At 42.1% G+C, this 18,392-nt stretch overlaps 1 protein-coding gene across 1 annotated transcript in view; it reads right to left on the bottom strand.

Annotated features, from left to right (window-relative positions):
• The window catches only part of LAMA1 (laminin subunit alpha 1), a gene marked incomplete at its 5' end in the record, with an annotated part of 155,412 nt that overhangs the window by 92,793 nt on the left and 44,227 nt on the right, over window positions 1-18,392 (bottom strand). The window contains 4 exons of the mRNA XM_081253245.1: window positions 192-309; window positions 1,574-1,663; window positions 4,723-4,902; window positions 5,898-6,140. Coding sequence (XP_081109371.1) covers window positions 192-309; window positions 1,574-1,663; window positions 4,723-4,902; window positions 5,898-6,140 — 631 coding nt within the window. The remainder of the gene's footprint in view (window positions 1-191; window positions 310-1,573; window positions 1,664-4,722; window positions 4,903-5,897; window positions 6,141-18,392) is intronic.

Raw genomic sequence — 18,392 nt, 5'->3', positions numbered from 1 at the left:
GAAATAGCAAATTGATAATCAATGCATTCGGGTCTCAATCCTTTAAATTTTATTAAGGTAGTCTGCCTCTTTGTGAACTACTTGAATAACTAAGAAAACCAATTATTTACTAATTACAAATGTTAAGTCACCATAAACTGAAGCATATGAAGGGGGAAAACTTCACATCTTGCAATTCTCAGTGACCTTACCTTCACACGTGTTACCAGAAGAAACAGTGCCAGGCCTCCAGGGCTGCTGATGGTACCCAGGACAACACCGATTGCAGCTGTTACCACACGTGTTATGTTCACACTGACACTGGAATTTCTAGGCAGTAAGGAATATAAAATTGCATCTGAAAATTTACCTGTATGTTTTTCTTAATTTTATTTAGGAAGAACCCATCATAGTCAAATACACAGCAAGAGTTTACAATCAAGCAACCTGGCATTTAATTTCTAGAGAAAAAAAATAAACATATGACCTGGTTACAAACAGAAGTGAGAAGGAATAAACCAAACTAACATATGGCTTAACAAAAAAAAACTTTTCAAAAGAGACACATTGACCTGAAAGGTTTGGAAGCTCTTACTAGTAACTTTCTTAATATTCATCTCTGTTTTTCAGCAATAATAAAAGTTCTAGGCTTCCCTGGTGGTGCGGTGGTTAAGAATCCGCCTGCCAATGCAGGGGACACAGGTTCGATCCCTGGTCCGGGAAGATCCCACATGCCACGGAGCAACTAAGCCCGTGCACCACAACTACTGAGCCTGTGCTCTAGATCCCGCGAGCCACAACTACTGAGACCACAAGCCACAACTACTGAGCCCACATGCCCCAACTACTGAAGCCCACATGCTGAGAGCCTGTGCTCCGCAACAAGAGAAGCCACCGCAATGAGAAGCCCACGCACCGCAAGGAAGAGTAGCCTCTGCTTGCCCCAACTAGAGAAAGCCCGTGTGCAGCAACGAAGACCCAATGCAGCCAAAAATAAATAAACAAAAATTAAAAAAAATAAAAATCCTATTCAGGAGTTAAATTATTATGAAGATTGGGTAAAAATAAGAAGTAGCTTCATGTAAGCTTTTAAGAGAAGAAAAGAGGATGCCATCTTCTTCACTTAATACTATGCTAAAACAGGGAAACTTTATTTTACCTTGATTTAGCACCACAAAAAAAGAAAGAGGGAGACGTCAGAAGGAGGGGAATCCTTCTTTTAAAAAGTATAAACATGATTTCTAATTGCACGTGATTTTCACTTGACTATCTCATAGAGAAGAGCTTCAAAATTCAAAAGGCCACTGAATTACACACTTTAAAACGATTAAAATGGTAAATTTTACATTACCTTTTTTTTAACCCCCTTCCAAAAAAAATTTATGGAAAGAATTTAATTAGAAACATATTCTCCAACCAACACAAAATTAAATTGTTTAAAAAAATTAAACCAGTTAAATTATCTGCAAATCTTTTTTTGTGGCTTGATTTTATAACTTTCAACACATGCCTTGTATAAAAAAGTGCAATGCAAATATTACAGCTACAAGTGTTATTTTGAATTTTTAGTAAAATGTGAAATACTATAACTCACCTTTATAGTTTCATCCCATGGGCAGCTACTAGCGTGGCCATAACAAATACACATTCCTCCAACAGAAATGTCTTTTATTGAATAGTAATACTAAGGAAAAAGAAAGTAACAAGCAAAAATTAAAACCTCTTCTATTTCAGTGAGAAGAAAATGTTGGCACTCCAACAAATATCTTAGTTGTTATTGGTAATCAAAAACACAGATATACATTTTAAACTATATTTCATGCACAAGTAAATATGAATTAAATATTTATGTTCAGTTAATGTAAACAATGTTCAGGGCTTCCCTGGTGGTGCAGTGGTTGAGAATCTGCCTGCCAATGCAGCGGACACGGGTTCAAGCCCTGGTCTGGGAAGATCCCACATGCCGCGGAACTCCTGGGCCCGTGAGCCACAATTACTGAGCCTGCGCGCCTGGAGCCTGTGCTCCGCAACGAGAGGCCGCGATAGTGAGAGGCCCGCGCACCACAATGAAGAGTGACCCCCACTTGCCACAACTAGAGAAAGCCCTCGCACAGAAACGAAGACCCAACACAGCCATAAGTAAACAAACAAACAAACAAATAAATAAATAACAATGTTCAAATTAGCTCATCAACAGAAACCGAAGGAGTATAAAAAGAATTTCTCAACTTGGCCGCATCTTAAACCGAGGCAGTCATATTCAAAGGCCATGTTACTGAAAACCCGAAAAATATTCCTAAATTGAAAACAGCCCTATATAAGAAGGAGTAACTCATGACCAAGTAGGATTTATCCCATGGGTGCAGAGTTAATTTAACACAAAAAAGTCAATAAATGTAAATCACCAGATTAACAGAATAAAGGAGAAAAATCATATGATCATTTCATTAGACGCACAAAAAGCATTTTACAGAAGGCAACACCATCATTAAAAAAAAACTCAGCAGACCAGAAGTAGAAGAGAACTTCTTCAGTCTAATGAAGGCGTGTCTATGGAAAACCTAGAGTTAACAGTGAAAGATTAAGTGCTTTCCTCTTAAAATCTGCTCTTACCACTTCTATTCAACATTCTACGGGAGGTGCCAGCCAGTTCAATAATGCAAGAAAAAAGAAGTCAAGAGCAAACAGAGTGCACAGTAAGACTAAACTGTCATTATTTGTAGATGACATGGTGTACACAGAAAATCTATCAAAAACTACTAGAATATGTGAATTTGGCAATGTCTCAATCAACACAAATGAATTGTACTTCTATACACTAGCAATGAACAAATGTAAAATAAATGTTAGAAAGCAAACTATTAACACTAATATTCAAAAACATGAAATACTTAAAAATAAACTGAACAAAAGGTTGACAAATAAACAAATAATAGGTCATTGCCAAGAGGAACTTAAGAAGACAGAGATAAGTGGGGAGGTATAGCACATTCATGGACTAGATGATCCCATATTGTCAAAATGTCTTCCAAAATTCCTCCTAAATTGATCTACGGAATCAATGGAATCCCAATGAAAGTCTTAGCAGGATTTCTTTCTTCCTTTTTTTCTTTCTTTCCTCCTTTCTTTCTTTCTTTCTTTCTTTTTTTTTTTTTTTTCTTTTTGTGGTACGCGGGCCTCTCACTGTTGTGGCCTCTCCCGCTGCGGAGCACAGGCTCCGGACGCGCAGGCCCAGAGGCCATGGCTCACGGGCCCAGCCGCTCCGCGGCATATGGGATCCTCCCAGACCGGGGCACGAACCCGTATCCCCTGCATCGGCAGGCGGACTCTCAACCACTGCGCCACCAGGGAGGCCCCTTTCTTTCTTTTTGGTATTAATTGACAAACTGATTCTAAAACTTATAAGGAAACACAATGAACTTGGAACAGCCTAACCAATCTTGAAAAAGGACTGAGTTGGACTATTATGGTACCTGACTTCAAGATTTACTGCAGTAATCAAGAAAGACTGTTATTGGCATAAGGACAGACAAATAGATCATTGGGACAGTATAGAGTCCAGAAACGCACCCACAATAATAAGGTCAAGTAATTTTCAACAGGGCACCAAAACAATTTAAAGGGAGAAAGGAAAGTATTTTCAACACATGGTGCTGGAACAATTGTATATACACATGGGGAAAAAACAACCTTCGCCTCTACCTCACACCAAATACAAAAATTAACAAGAAAAGGAAAATAGATGTGAAAGCTGAAACTATAAAGCTGAAACAATAAAGCATCAGAAAATATTTTTGTAAACTTGCGATAAGCAAATATTTTTCAGAGAGGAATAGAAAGCACTAACAATAAAAGAAAAACGATAAACTGGACTTTATCGAAATTAAACCATCTACTCCTCAGAAGTCATAGTTAGGAAAAGCGGATAAGCAAGAGACAAGCCAGGGCAGAGAGAAGGGATTTGCAGTATAGACACATCTGACAAAGGACTTCTACACAGCATATATAGAGATCTTTTATAACTCAGGAATAAGGAGACGGATAACCCAATTTAAAAATGGATAGAAATGTCATCAGATACAAATAAGTACACGCCCAACATCAGTCATCAGGGAAATACAAATTAATACCCCGAGGAGATGCCACCGCATGCATATCAGCACAGCTGAGGTGACTGTGACCAATGCCCCAATGTGTGAAAGTGTGCGGTGTACCCAGAGCCCTCACACACTGCTGGTCTGTAAAACGACACAGCTGCTTCTGATAAGGCTTAGAAAATTCCTAAAAATTAAACACATAGCTATCCTGTAACTAAGTAATCCCAATCCTACTTTATCCAAGGGATTTGGAAATGTTTATCACCACAAGCCTTATACGTTTACCATACACTGAAAATATGTACATTTTCCTGGATATAGCTTATATCTCAAACTTTAAAATTTTCTTTTAAGTGGGATAAAACCCCAGCCATGTTCTCCCTTGCTTGATCAGATGTAGAGCCAGATTAGAACATGAAGAAATGACCACTACATCTGCTGCATGATGGCGTTATGGGATGGGTGGGGACAGGGGGGCCTGAGGGCACCACGTCAGAACCATAACCTCATTTAAAGGTGGCATTTTTAACAAAGCATAACTAATGATCTTCAACAAAAACAAGAAAAAAGGCCAACCTGGGAGGAAAAGTCTATTTCCCTGAAACAACATAAACTTTTCAGCGGTCAGGAGCCCCGCCACACTCACTCGTCTTGTGACAATAGGGTCGAGGTCTTTAGGGTCCCGGTGGCTGAGGGTCATAAGATCGGCATTGAGGGTTCGAATGCGCTGTAAGCGCAGGCGGATGTATCGTGCAGAAGTAAATTCCAACAACTTGGGTGAAAGATCATCAGAGCTTGGTCTGCCATTGATTAGCGATGTATGAATCTAGAGATAAAGACATCAAAATAAACAAATATCAATTATAAGCATGCAAAAAAATAGCCCTGATTGTTTACATTCAGGACATAATCTTTACAGATACTATCTAAAATCAAACCAAACAACGGGGTTCTTACAGAAATCTGTCTAATATTCATTGACACTGTGAACAGCATGATGACAGCCCAAGTTCAGTTTATTGAAGTTATTCGTTCCAGTGCCTCAGAGACTGTGGGAAACTTTTAAACAGGACCACTTCTCCCAGTGAGGTGAGGGCATTTTAACATGTATCCACAGGCTTCTCTGAAACAGATTCTAAATGTCATGAATAGACTGGGGAGAGTGGGAGAAAGTGCCAGAAAGCTTTGTAACTCCCATTTTCTCATCTCTGCTCTTGAAACAATGCAGGGCTTGCTGCAGAGTTCCTGCTGTGAAAAGCACTTGCAGGGTTTTTGTAGTTTTAGCTCATCAAGGCATGCTACCAAGGCATGGCTTGTTTTGGATTACACTCTGACTTAAGGATGTGTGTGCAGTCCGGGCATGGAGAGCACGGAGCTGGAAGATTTCATGAACCATCTCCAACCCTCAACACCTCCAGGGACAGGGAGAACCTCCCAGGGAAAACTGGGAGCTCTATATTTTAGAAGCATTTTCGCTCTCTCTTTAATATTTTAACAAATCTTGTTGCCTTGGTGTCATGAGAAAGATGCTCTGAGAATGATCTGATGGAGTTATTAAATCACAGCAGAGTGAAGGTTGAGGGATCTCCCTGAGGGGAAGAAATCAATAAAGTAAAATGTGTCACTGGTGACATTAATCATCAGTAGACACCAGTCAATGGCACCTTAACCGCAGCAGCTAGATAGTTAAAGATCTCTGTGATCTGTACCAGGAGAGCTCTATTTTGAGTGTTTGCTGTTGGCTCTGTGATGGCTAGGTTGTCACTGGAGGAGACACTGATGAAAAAAAACAGACCTCCTGGCCGGCAGGGGGCGCCATACCTCTCCGTGCTCAAGCGGCACCAGCCTGGAGTAATAGGAGGTGCAGATCACTTCGTCATCTGCCCTGTAAGTGGGCGGCCCCCGTCTTGGAGTGATATTGTAATGAGTCAAACATTCCGTGTCACTAACTGCATAGTACTGCCAGGGGCTGAACTCCATGCCATCCAGAGAGTGCTCCAAAATCCAGTTTCCAGGCCGAGGGGCATTAGCAGCTTTGATGATGACATAAGCGACTTGAAAGACCTGGAACAAAGACATTCAAAAGTGTCAATCGAAAATCAGTAACAAGTGCTCAAAAACCAAAGTGCCTCTTGAGGGCATTGCCACCCGATGATGGCCAGTGTCTCTCACTGCTCTTGAGGCTAACTGCTCATAAGTGTTCATCAGAAATGTACCTTGTAAATGTTTTCCTGGTGGCATTTGTCTTCAAAATAAACTCAAAAAATACAAATAAATTTGTATTATTATTGTTGTTATTAACAGTGTTAATATTGACATAAGTGCTTCTTTTCTTGTTTCCAATGTCTTTCTCCATCAGGATTCTGAATGATAATAGTTGTATTATATTTCATTAGTAGTCGTGTTAAATGTATTTCTCATATAGTGATTTGGAGATAACACGTCTGAATATAAGAAAAAAAGTCAGTCCATTACACACTTATCACGATGGTTAAAATCCAGAACACTGACAACACCAGATGTTGGTGAAGATATGGAGCAACAGGAACTCTCATTTGTTGCTGGTGGGAATGCAAAATGGTACAGCCACTTGGGAAGACAGTTTGGTGATCTCTTAAAAAATTAAACACAGTCTTACCATACAATCCAGCAATCATACTCCTTGGTATTTACCCAAAGGAGTTGAAAACTTCCATAGGTGAATGGATAAAGGAAGTGTGACACATCCATACAACAGAATATTATTCAGTGATTTAAAAAATGAACTCTTAATCCACAAGAAGACATAGAGTAAACTTAAATGCATATTGCTAAGTGAAAGAAGCCAATCTGAAAAGGCTATATACAGGATGATTCCAACTATATTGCCTCTAGGTTTGTTGTTTTTTTATTTTTGGTTTTAAGCTTCTCCCCATCTTAGCCCTCACCAATTCTAGCAACACAAGAGCCCCTTTAAATTAACCCAGCTGAAGCCACAATATTTCACATTTATCTACTGAATTATTCCCTGCAAAGGACGGTTTTATCTCATTATAATAACTCTGTTCACCTACAAGAAATGTCTCCCAATAAAATTTAGTCTATAAATGATGTAAGTGTGAAATGTTGAGTACCCATGTTCATGTGCAATTTTCCTCTAGAACACAATCACTGTTTCTAAAGCACATTAAAAGCAAAATAATGTTCTCAGATTTCAGTAATCAGGAAAATCAGGAACTGTGTATCTGTTATGAAAGCTTATATCTGGAGCTGAATGTCCAATGTTTAAAAATCTAAAACCATCTTCATCGATTTAAACCACTTTTTTTTTTTTTTTTTTTTTGCGGTAGGCGGGCCTCTCACTGTTGTGGCCTCTCCCCTTGCAGAGCACAGGCTCCGGACGCGCAGGCTCAGCAGCCATGGCTCACGGGCCTAGCCGCTCTGCGGCATGTGGGATCTTCCCAGACCGGGGCACGAACCCGTGTCCCCTGCATCGGCAGGCGGACTCTCAACCACTGCGCCACCAGGGAAGCCCTTAAACCACTTTTTTAAAAATTAAAATTATGCAAAGGCCATTTTGTCCTAGCATAAACATCTCCAGAACATTCTCCTATGAACATAATTACATTTTTTTCTTACTGGGAGTTTATTTATTTTTTTTGCGTTATGCGGGCCTCTCACTGTTGTGGCCCCTCCCCTTGCGGAGCGCAGGCTCCGGACGCACAGGCTCAGCGGCCATGGCTCACGGGCCTAGCCGCTCCGCGGCATGTGGGATCCTCCCGGACCAGGGCACGAACCCGTGTCCCCTGTATCTGCAGGCGGACTCTCAACCACTGCGCCACCAGGGAAGCCCCTGAGAGTTTATTTAAAAAAAAAAAAAAAAAAAAACTTTTCCCCGATTTTGTAATTCATATATTCCATAATTTATGTTTTTAAAGTCTACTTTGTGTGTGTGTGTGTGTGTGTGTGTGTGTGGTACGCGGGTCTCTCACTGTTGTGGCCTCTCCCGTTGCGGAGCACAGGCTCCGGACGCGCCGGCTCAGCGGCCATGGCTCACGGGCCCAGCCGCTCCGCGGCATGTGGGATCTTCCCAGACCGGGGCACGAACCCATGTCCCCTGCATTGGCAGGCGGACTCTCAACCACTGCGCCACCAGGGAAGTCCCTACTATTTTTTAATATTACTGGAAAACCAAACACTTCTCAGAAATACCTGGCAATTAATCTTACTGTCTCCTCTAGAACTAGTCCTGAAGAACATCAGGGTTTTTTTTTTAATGCAGCTTGGGGGAGGTTAGTTTCACCTTTGCAAAGTTCCAGCACTGCCAGAACACCATGATGGAATCCGGCCTAAGTAGCTTTCCATTTGGTTTTCATACTGATGCCCAAGCTAATTGGAGGGAGGACACCCTCTTCTTTACTCATCACTGTCCAATTGCCTTGCAACTATTTTCACCATAAAAGGAGAAGTCTATCAGCATGAGGACCACTGTGGAATATGTTAAAATAGACTTCACAAATTGCAGGTGCCAAGTGAGATGGCATGATCAGGCCGCCCATTTGAGAGGGATGGAAATCAAGGTCATTTACAAACGGAGTGACTGCATTTACCTTGTTTTCCAGTTTCACATTTGAAAATGGAAAGAACCAACAGGTTTACCTCCTGTGTGCTAAGAACTTCATGTATATCATCCCATTTAACTCCAAACAACCCTATGAGTTTCAAGTCATTGTGGTTCCCATTTTACATATTTGGAAACTGATGCTTAGAGAGGTTAAAAGACAAACTACTGAGAGTTGCAGGTCCCAATGAGAAACCAGGGTTCTCACTCCAGAGTCCTTAGCATCCACTATACACCCCCCAAATGTCCACACACACTAAGGTCACTGAATTTTATTTTTGTAACCCCAGAAAAAAGACTCCTACATTCACTTGGGCGCTGGGTTCATGTCTAAACAGGCACCGTGGCAATTGTTTCTGTTAACTCTGCAGTTTCTGTTGTGACGGCCCAGGATGTGTGGGGAGGGAGGGGATGGAGAGTGTGCAAGGAACAAAAACTAATGCTACGTAGCGCTTGCTGTGGCCAAGGACAATGCTAAGTCCTTTATTAGAATTACTAGTCTTCAGACCCTTCCAACTACATTCTTCTTATGAAATATGTACTGTTACTTCCCCTACTTTACAGATGAGGAAACCGAGGCACAGAAAGGTTACATCTTCCCAGGATCTCACATGTACTAATATGTAAACCACACTTCTACAGATTGCAAGGAAAAAGAATGAAACTCCCAGCTGAGCAGCTGGTGGGTACCAATCTGGTTTTCCAAACCACTGACCTCAACCAGTAGCAATTATTTCAATACCATGTTCTTGTACTTTCATCAAGCCCTTGTCAGCTTTTAGACGGACAGCTTAGTCACATGTAACAAAACGTAACCCAGTGGAAGAACCACCATAATGGGAAAACTTTAGGACCATCCCTCCAAGGATCAAGGCCTTCAGCTATGAAGCTGGGCATTGTTCTCACAGTCTCTCACTACTTCTCTAGGTCCCCAAATTGGAGACCAGAAAACAAGCCAAGAAAGGGACTATGAAATATAAATCTGCAAAAGAGGAAGGGGAAGCTATGAAATATCTAAAAGCAATTTGTTTTCACTTAAGTCACGTTATTGGCTGACTTATGTCTCCCCAAAGTTCACAGGCTGAAGTCCTAACCCTTAGTGCCTCAGAATGTGACTGTATCTGGAGAGAGGGTCTTTAAAGAGAGAATCAAGGTCAAATGAGGTCAAATGGGTGAGGCCTTATCTCACCTGACTGGTGTCCTTTTAAGAAGAGAAGATTAGGACCCAGACGTAGGGGCAACCCTGTGAGGATACAGTGAGAAAATGGCCATCTGCAAGCCAACGGGCAAGGTCTCAGAAGGAATCAACCCTGCCAACACCTTGCTCTTGGACTTCCAGCTTCCAGAACTGTTTGCTAATAAATTTCTGTTGTTTAAGCCCCCAGGTTTCGGTATGTGCTACGGCGGCCCTAAGCAAATGAACACAAGCTAGTCTAATTCACCAAGTGTGTGTTGACAAACCAGTCTTAACACCCCCTAAAGAAAAAGTAAGGAATTCTCTGTTAATATATAGAATTTTAAACCTTTGCCCAAATGAAATCCGTGATATTTCTGTTGCTGCTTTTTAGCATGGTTGACTAAAGTGCCTTTTCTCTCCATATAAGGTTGGCTGAACACAAAGTGATGATGCAGGGCTTTCACTAAATTCAGAGTCACTGAGGTCTTGCCAAACCTGCAGCTGATACAGCCACTTTCAAATCCACTTTCATCAGGGTTTTCTACCAAGGGGCCTTTGTTAATGATCACTGGAATGCACATAAACAGTGCCACATAAATAAAGCACACATACACCAAACACCGCTTTCTACACAGGAATCCAGACAGGAATTTTCATGTGGGCCTCAACCTTAAATATATTAAAACCCCCTCAGGCACAGAGATAAGAAAAATACACAGAGTGTAATTCTCCAATATCAGGGGCCAGCTTCAGATGTGCTCAGGGAAGCAAAGTGTTTCTTCTCCACAGAAAGCTCAGCTGCATAAGCTGCAGGGGCCCAGATACCACACGGGACCCCTGGCTGGAAATTCTCCACACAAGCACTTACCTGCCTCCAAGGCCATAACGGAACAGTGAATGCAGAATTGTTTTCTCTTACCCGATGGGAATGACCTTTTCACAGGCAAAAGAGATTTAGTTTTAACAGTCAAATTAAACTTTTAAAAAAGAGTTCAGTCTATTTGGTAAGTAATATTGCTCAATTATCCCTATAAAAGTGGTGAATCTGTGCTTTGTCAGCATTATTTCTTAGGACATTATTAGACAATAAGATTCAAAATGATCATTTGAGCTAATGTTTATTACTCAAGAATAAAGAAATAACTATTTACTAGAAGTCTAATTACTAATGCAGCTATGGCTCCCTTCTGGTTTTACAGAGTATGCATCACTGAACTAACTAATCAATTGATAATCATGTGAAGTAGCAAGAAACACTCAGTAGAACAAGAGAAGTTTGGGGCTTGGACGTTTACTTGGCACGTAGGATCCGTGGGATACACATTTTAGGTAAATCTCTTACGGGCAATGATCTTGAAATGTCATTTCTATTCGGTGTTAGTGGCTGTTTTACTATTATTGCCTCGGTTTAGGACCAGTATACAACATTAACAGACAAAAGGAAATAGCTTCACGAATGAGAAGAGAAGGGTGGGATAAAATAGGTTTGTTTCTCTTTAAGTTTGCTGCTGTCAATAGAAGTGTGGGATAAACACGTTAGAATCCAGTCTCTTTCCCCCCCTTACTTTTCTTCTTGCTTTTTCCTTTTACTGAGGGCAGGAGGGACTGGCTACTTGTAATGGCAAATTTAGATCAAGTAGGTTTTTTTCCTTAAAATTCTTAAGCTTCGTGTCTCAGGAAATCAAGGAAGGCTCCCTTTGGAAGCAAGCTCAGATTCTTCAAGTGGACCCTGAGGAAAAGCCAGGGTGAGAAAGCTGATGAACAAGGAAGGAAAGGCAGAGAGAGGTGCCCATCACAGAAGTGAAGGGGAACCAGGACCAGTTACCTGAAGGTGGGAAAGGGGTATTTAAAACCCCTTCAGAAGGAGTTCTGTTTCTCATCAACTAGAAAAGTTATTTCAAAAAGAGCCCACGATAAGCTGTCCCATGGTCCATGAGCCACTGGTTCCGTCTCAGGATGACTAGGGGGATTATCTCAAAGGATACGTGTTGCGCTACATAAAGAATCAAAACTGGAAAGTAAGAGGCTGGTTTCCGTCCCTAGTCTCCATGGATCTCCCTGTAGAATTGCTCCCAAAGTTCAATTCCACCAAGGGTTCTGGGAAGATTTTGCTAGGTTTTGTGGGAGGTGAGTTGGAATGACTTCAAAAGCCCAGCCAGGCGGGTCACCAAATGTCCTTTGTGGGGATCTTCACTGCTTTCCCCCACCTGTAGGTGCCGGGTGACAGCCGAGCCCCAAGAATGAGATAAACCCGCTGCGAAATGCAGTTACGGGCCATTCTAGGACCTGGGAAATGCAGAGTGGCTTTCCCATCCCCCGACTCCTGACCACAGGTCAGCCGGAGCCATCGGTTTTCACCCAGGAACATCTCAGCCTTTGAAAGTACGTTGGTTGGGCTTTTCCCCCAAAGGCAGTGCAGTTTGTTCACACTGGAACAGAGGGGGCAGTAAGTACCATTCCTTCCTTCCCCTCCCGAATGCGGAAGGAGGCTCGGGAGTCCATCGTGGAGATGAAAGGAAGTCAGCAACGTTCCATGAGAAAGCAAAGCTGGAGGTGGCGGCCTCGACGGTGGCTGCAGAGGTCAGCCTGACACTCTGCCTCTGGTGGCACAGGCTGAGTGGACACACGCTCGGTGGCCTTGTCCTATGGGTCAGGGACCTGGGCCTCCTGAGAACAGCCTGCCTGGAAGAGAGACAGATGGAGCCCCGGAGTGATGCGGTCAGCTTGACTCCCAGTTAGAAAAATGACTGCCCCTCTCCTGGGGGAGGGCAGGCGGCAGAGATGTTACTGTCAGAGAAGCTCGCCTTCCTGCCCCAACCAGGACACAGGACACTGGGACCAAGGACGCCCCTAACACCTTTTCACTGGAGACTCATTCAGTGAACACTGATTGAGCATCTGCTTTGGAACAGGACCGTGGCAGGTGCCACAAAGACAGCGGTGAAGTGGGGGACATGGTCAGGGTGGCCTGGATGCCCCGATGGGAAGACAGAGGTGGGCCAAGTCCCCCGGGAGAAGGACGGAAAGCGGCCAGGGTGTCTGGCGGGGGCCAGCCTAGTCTGGAGAAGGGGTGGTCAGGGAAGGCTTGTCTGGAAAGTGGGGGAGACTGAGTAGGAGATGTCTAGGTAAGGAGAGGGAGGTCCGGGCTTCCCTGGTGGCGCAGTGGTTAAGAATCCACCTGCCAATGCAGGGGACACGGGTTCGATCCCTGGTCCGGGAAGATCCCACATGCTGCGGAGCAACTAAGCCCGTGGGCCACAACTACTAGAGCCCACGCAACTAGAGCCCATGCTCCGCAACAAAAGAAGCCACCACAATGAGAGGCCTGCATACCACAACGAAGAGTAGCCCCACTCCCTGCAACTAGAGGAAGACCGCAAGCAGCAACGAAGACCCAATGCAGCCAAAAATAAATAAATAAATATTTTTTTAAAAAAAAGAAAGAAAAAAGAACAAGAGAGGGAGGTCAGAGGGACGGGGAGTGGGACCCTGCGGGGCCAGAGCATGGAGTGTGGGACATGGCAGGAGGCCCGGTTGGCTTGAGTGTTGAGACGGGAGGGGACTGGACAGGGCAGGGCTCTTTGTGAAACGTTAAAAACTTCTAGACCATTCGAAGACCCTAAACCAGGGAGGTACCAGGTCACCAGGGATGAAAAGATTGGATGCCGGAACTGGATGCTGGTGCCGGGAAATCGTGAGAGCTGGTGGTGTTGACACAGTGAAGACCAAGGCTAAAGTAGAGAAAAAAGCCAGTGGGTCTTAAAGAGTTTGCCAAAAGGTCCAGTGTGAGTGAGAAAGAAAGCACGGAGGCCCAGCAGGGCTTTCCGGCTTTGGCCAGGCCCCCTCTCCACCTCAGGACGATGGGACAGGTCTCCCCAGCGTGGCCCCAAAGCCCACACTTTGCCCTTCTCCCCTCAGTCCCCGAGAATGTCTGGCTGAAAACATTTGAAAGCTTCTTTTCACTTCCTCTCTTGGTCCTCACGTTGACCTATGGTGCCCAGTAGGTCCAGCAATGGTTAGCAGCATACCACCTGACAGCCCTCTTTTCATCCCTCATCGTGAGAAAACAGTTCAATTGCACCTCAGAAAGTAAAAGGGGTCCCTCATCATTAAGCCTCACATGTCCAACTGGCGACACCGTCTAGAAAAGCTGTGCAAATCTGCACTTGACTAACTCCATTAAACATTAACCTGTGAGTTATACATTTACAGCCTCTAGACACAATAATTACGTGTTTCTTTCACTAAATCTAGCTGAATCGCTTATAGTTTTAGCCCTAGAGAGATTAGAAAGCATTATTTGTTTTTGCATTTCACTCAGTACATGGAACCTTGGTCTACATGCTATTTGAAGATTCTCATCTTTCTTTAGGTACCTCTAACTTCACTGAGCATCTATCATTCGTCAGGCATCAAGCTGACACATCATCACATTTAAAGCTTTTTTTAAAAAGGGATATCTAAACAAAGGTCTTATACAGGAAGGTTTATTTAAAAAAGTGCTGTGGGAAGCTAAGTGGCGCAGCTGCATGGAAAACAAGATGGCGGTTCCTCAAGAAACTTAGAATTACCATGTGATCCAGCAGTTCCACTCTGGGTATATACCTACAAGAACTGAAAGCAGGGACTCAACAACAGATATCTGGACAACAATGTCTATTGAAGCATTATTCACAGTAGCCAAAAGATGGAAACAAACCAGATGTCTACCACGGATAAATGGCTAAACAAACTCTGGGATACAAGGGAATATTATTCAGGTATGAAAGTTTGATACCTGCTACAACATAGATAAAGCTGGAGGACATTATGCTAAATGAAGTAAGCCAGACACAAAAGGACAAATACTGCATGATTCCACTTACATGAGTTACCTAGAATAGTCGAATTCATCGAGACCCAAATGAGAATTGCAGAAAACTGGGGCTGGGGAGGGGAGGGGGGATGGGGAGTTACTGTTTAATGGGGACAGAGTTTCAGTACGAGATGATGAGGAAGTTCTAGAGAGGGATGGTGGCGATGACTGCACAACAATGTAAATGCACTTAGTGCCAGTGACTTGTACACCTAGAAATGGTTTAAATGGTAAAGGTTATGTATATTTTACCACAAGAAAAAAAAAGATGTGAAAATAAGGAGAGAAAAGTGAATGATACAAAGATTCAACTTTTTGTGGAAGATGGAGATTTCTAAATTGAACATGACGAGGGACCAACCCTGGAGAAGCCAACCGAGCCATCTGGAGGGCAACCTAGCAGCTCAGAGGGGGTGCGTGAAACCCTGTCTTTCCCATGACCCTATTTCTGTCAGTTTCTTGCTAAGCTCTAGTGAGGCCTGATGACACGTCACAAAATACAAAACTGGAGCCCAAACGGTTAGGGTTTGAGAGTGAAAGGAGACCCCGAGTGACGTGACTGGAGACCCTCAGCTCAGAGGGCGGCCTCTCCTCCTGATGACGTTGACTAAGTGCCCGGCTGACCTCTGGGCAGCCCTATTCCTGGCCTGGCCCTGGAGTCTGGTACGGCGTTGTAAATGATCCTAGATGGTGAGCATCTCAATGGAGGCCTAAGAAACAGTTATTTCATGGGCTTTCTTGTGCTTCTAGCACCTGAAGAACAAAGATAAATATCTTCTGATTGTATGCCATAAAACAGAGAAAACAAAACTTTAAATTATAAGATGGACAATTCTCACGGTCACCTAATTAGCAGGGAAAAGGTATTGGACACTATTAAAACAACACTAGATAGGTCACTTTATGATTTTACTTTTAGAAAGATGATTAAGAATAACTCAAATTTGATTAAAAAAACTATTACAGAGGGGGGTATATGGAAACTCAATTTTCTGTAAATCTAAAACGTCGCTATAAAATAAAGTCTATTAATTTAAAAAGACACACAAAACAAAGGAACAGAACTATTTATACATGTTACAATAGTTATCAGTTACTCTAAGAAAGCTTAAACCCCTCCAGTTGGCTGCACAGAAGCTAATAAGTGGTTTTCAGGCTTCACCAAACTTCTCAGGTATGTGGGCTTAGACAGCTGTGGCATCCCAGCTAATTATCTGCAGGTTTTAAATTGATCTCACAATTTTCCCAGCCTTCATTTCCGGACCTTATGGGGCATGGAGGCCACCAAGCCAGGGCGAGCCAGTGCTCTCCAAGTATCTGTGCAGAAATTTCAAAGGAGCACAGATCTGAATGCACTGGCACAAGCAGGCCCAGTCCCTAAAGAGTTTCCACCTTTGTCACTACTTTGGCAGCCTCATCACCTCACCAAGGCCAATGCTTGCAGAGTCAGACTTCCAGAATTACTCCCCACCCTCCTCCCAAAAAGGTAGTGATTGGTGATTAACAGATCTTAAATTTCTTACAATCCAGAGAATTACAGAAGGAAATCTAATGTTTCCCATGATTCAGGCTTAAAATGATAAATCCAGCTGTGTTCTCTACACCCCACTGCATTATTCACAACGAATACTGTGAATATGGATCTACATGTTATTCCGATTTCTCACATTGTAAGTGTGAAATAACAAATAGAAAAACAATTTATAAAATGCACAATACAGATGTAAGGTATCACTGTCAGATTTGTAATCACTTCCCCTAAGTGCCATAGTTATTCTGCTGACAACTGGCACCTCTCAAGAGGAGGATATTTACAGTTCATTCAATTTTTTTCTCATTTGTTATGACTTGAAACTTCTGTCCTGCCTCTTACACTGATTTTCAAATACCTAAAACTGTCACCACCATTTGACAAAGTATTTGCCTCATCAGAGATTAATAATCATGGCATAATTTAAACGTGAAGGTGACAAACAAGACCAAACAAATATTGTCTAAGCATCTGAACTCAGCCCAGTGCTCCCAAATATATGTTCAATACAGTGACAAAATGTAAATAAATGAATATATGCTATATCTGAATGAATGAATGAGTGAATGGATGAATAAATAAATTCCCTGCTATTCAATGAACAGAGAACAAAGTAAGAAAGAACCTTTTAGTGTCCATGCTGCTGAGAGGTTGTGAGACACACTCTTTCATTCACTGTTAGTGAGTATATAAATTGAGCAATATTTTTGAAAAAAAATAAAACAATAAAAATTACATTTCAAAAATGTTTAAGCTCTTTGGGGGTTTTTTTTTTGGTTTTTTTTTTTCGTTGTTGTTGAATGAGTGAATTTATTGCATGTTTCCTTAATATAAGCACCACTTAGCAACATCATAAGCGAATTCAGTAAGCTTTACAGAATTTGTAGAAATTCTCACCATTGGGCCTTTTTTTGTGCTGACCCTTGCTAATACCAAGGGTTTTAACAATAAAATGGAAAACATCTTTAGGGGGTTAATTAATGAAACCTTGGTAAACATCTTTTTTAGTGATTAACCTTAATAAAAGACAATCTCAAGTACTTGAGAAATGTATGGATAACATGTACGTACTCTTGAGTAATTTCCTCAAATATTTATTAGTCAAGTTTCTCACAGGAGCTGGACAATGGTCCGTTCAAGTCTGGAGTATCTATGCTGCTAAATTAAAATCTTCATGCTTTGGCTATCCAATGCACAGGTGACAAGACTGACGTTGTTTTGGAGGTTAAGAAATTGAATGTAATTTCCTCTGAGGGGACAAAAGATTTCTTCTCCTTAGGAAACAACTTTACTTATTCAAGAGCTGAAACAAAACTCAGCTGACTCGTTTTGTAAAATGTAGTATTACAGAAATTGCTTTAGTCTGGAAAAAAATGTAAACATAGTTTATTACCAGTTTGTACCTTCACCATAGAAAAACCTTAAAATCATTCTTGTGGAATGTCTGATTTTCAGTGGCATTGTCAGATGGTTGAGTAGTGAGTCTGAAGAGACAAAGCTGGGGCCAGTATATGGAAGGCTGAACTTTATCAGGTATTCAACAGGATCTGGTGAAAATATTTCAGCAGAAAAATGAAAGACGGTTCTTGTGGCACTAATGTGAGGAATGGCCTAAAGTTGGGGAAGATGAGGTAGCGGATGTGAGGTAATAAAGTCTTTTACTAGAGTGACGGCTACGAATATATTTAAGAAATGAATGCAACTAATATTCAAACAATTAACAAGACCCAGTAAGAGGCTAGATATAAAGAATGGAGAATCCCTGACTAGAATGGGAGAAAGCAGCAACCCCTGAGTAAAAGCTTACTATAAGAGACAAAGCCAAAAGTAGAACTCTGATCTCCTGATTCCCCATCCAATTCTGTTTCCACTGTAGCTGTTGACTGATTTGGAATGTTAAAGCTGGTCTGAAAGACCATAAGCTTCAGTAGGCAACCTGATGTGGCATAACAAAAACTCAGTTACATTATTTTGAGGATTTTTTTTTCTTAGACCATGGTTATAATTCTAGCTTTTGTTCTAACCAGCTTTAACCTTGGGCAAATCATTTGCCTTTAACACCTCTTATGTTTTTATATGAATTTATTTCTTTTGTTAATATTGCACAGACGTTTTTCTTGTCTCCCACAATAAATAATTTCTTTGAGGGCAGT

This window comes from Mesoplodon bidens, assembly GCF_964165515.1.
Source record: "Mesoplodon bidens genome assembly, chromosome: 13".
Classification (NCBI taxonomy): domain Eukaryota; kingdom Metazoa; phylum Chordata; class Mammalia; order Artiodactyla; family Ziphiidae; genus Mesoplodon; species Mesoplodon bidens.
This window is presented reverse-complemented; position numbering and strand designations above follow the sequence as displayed.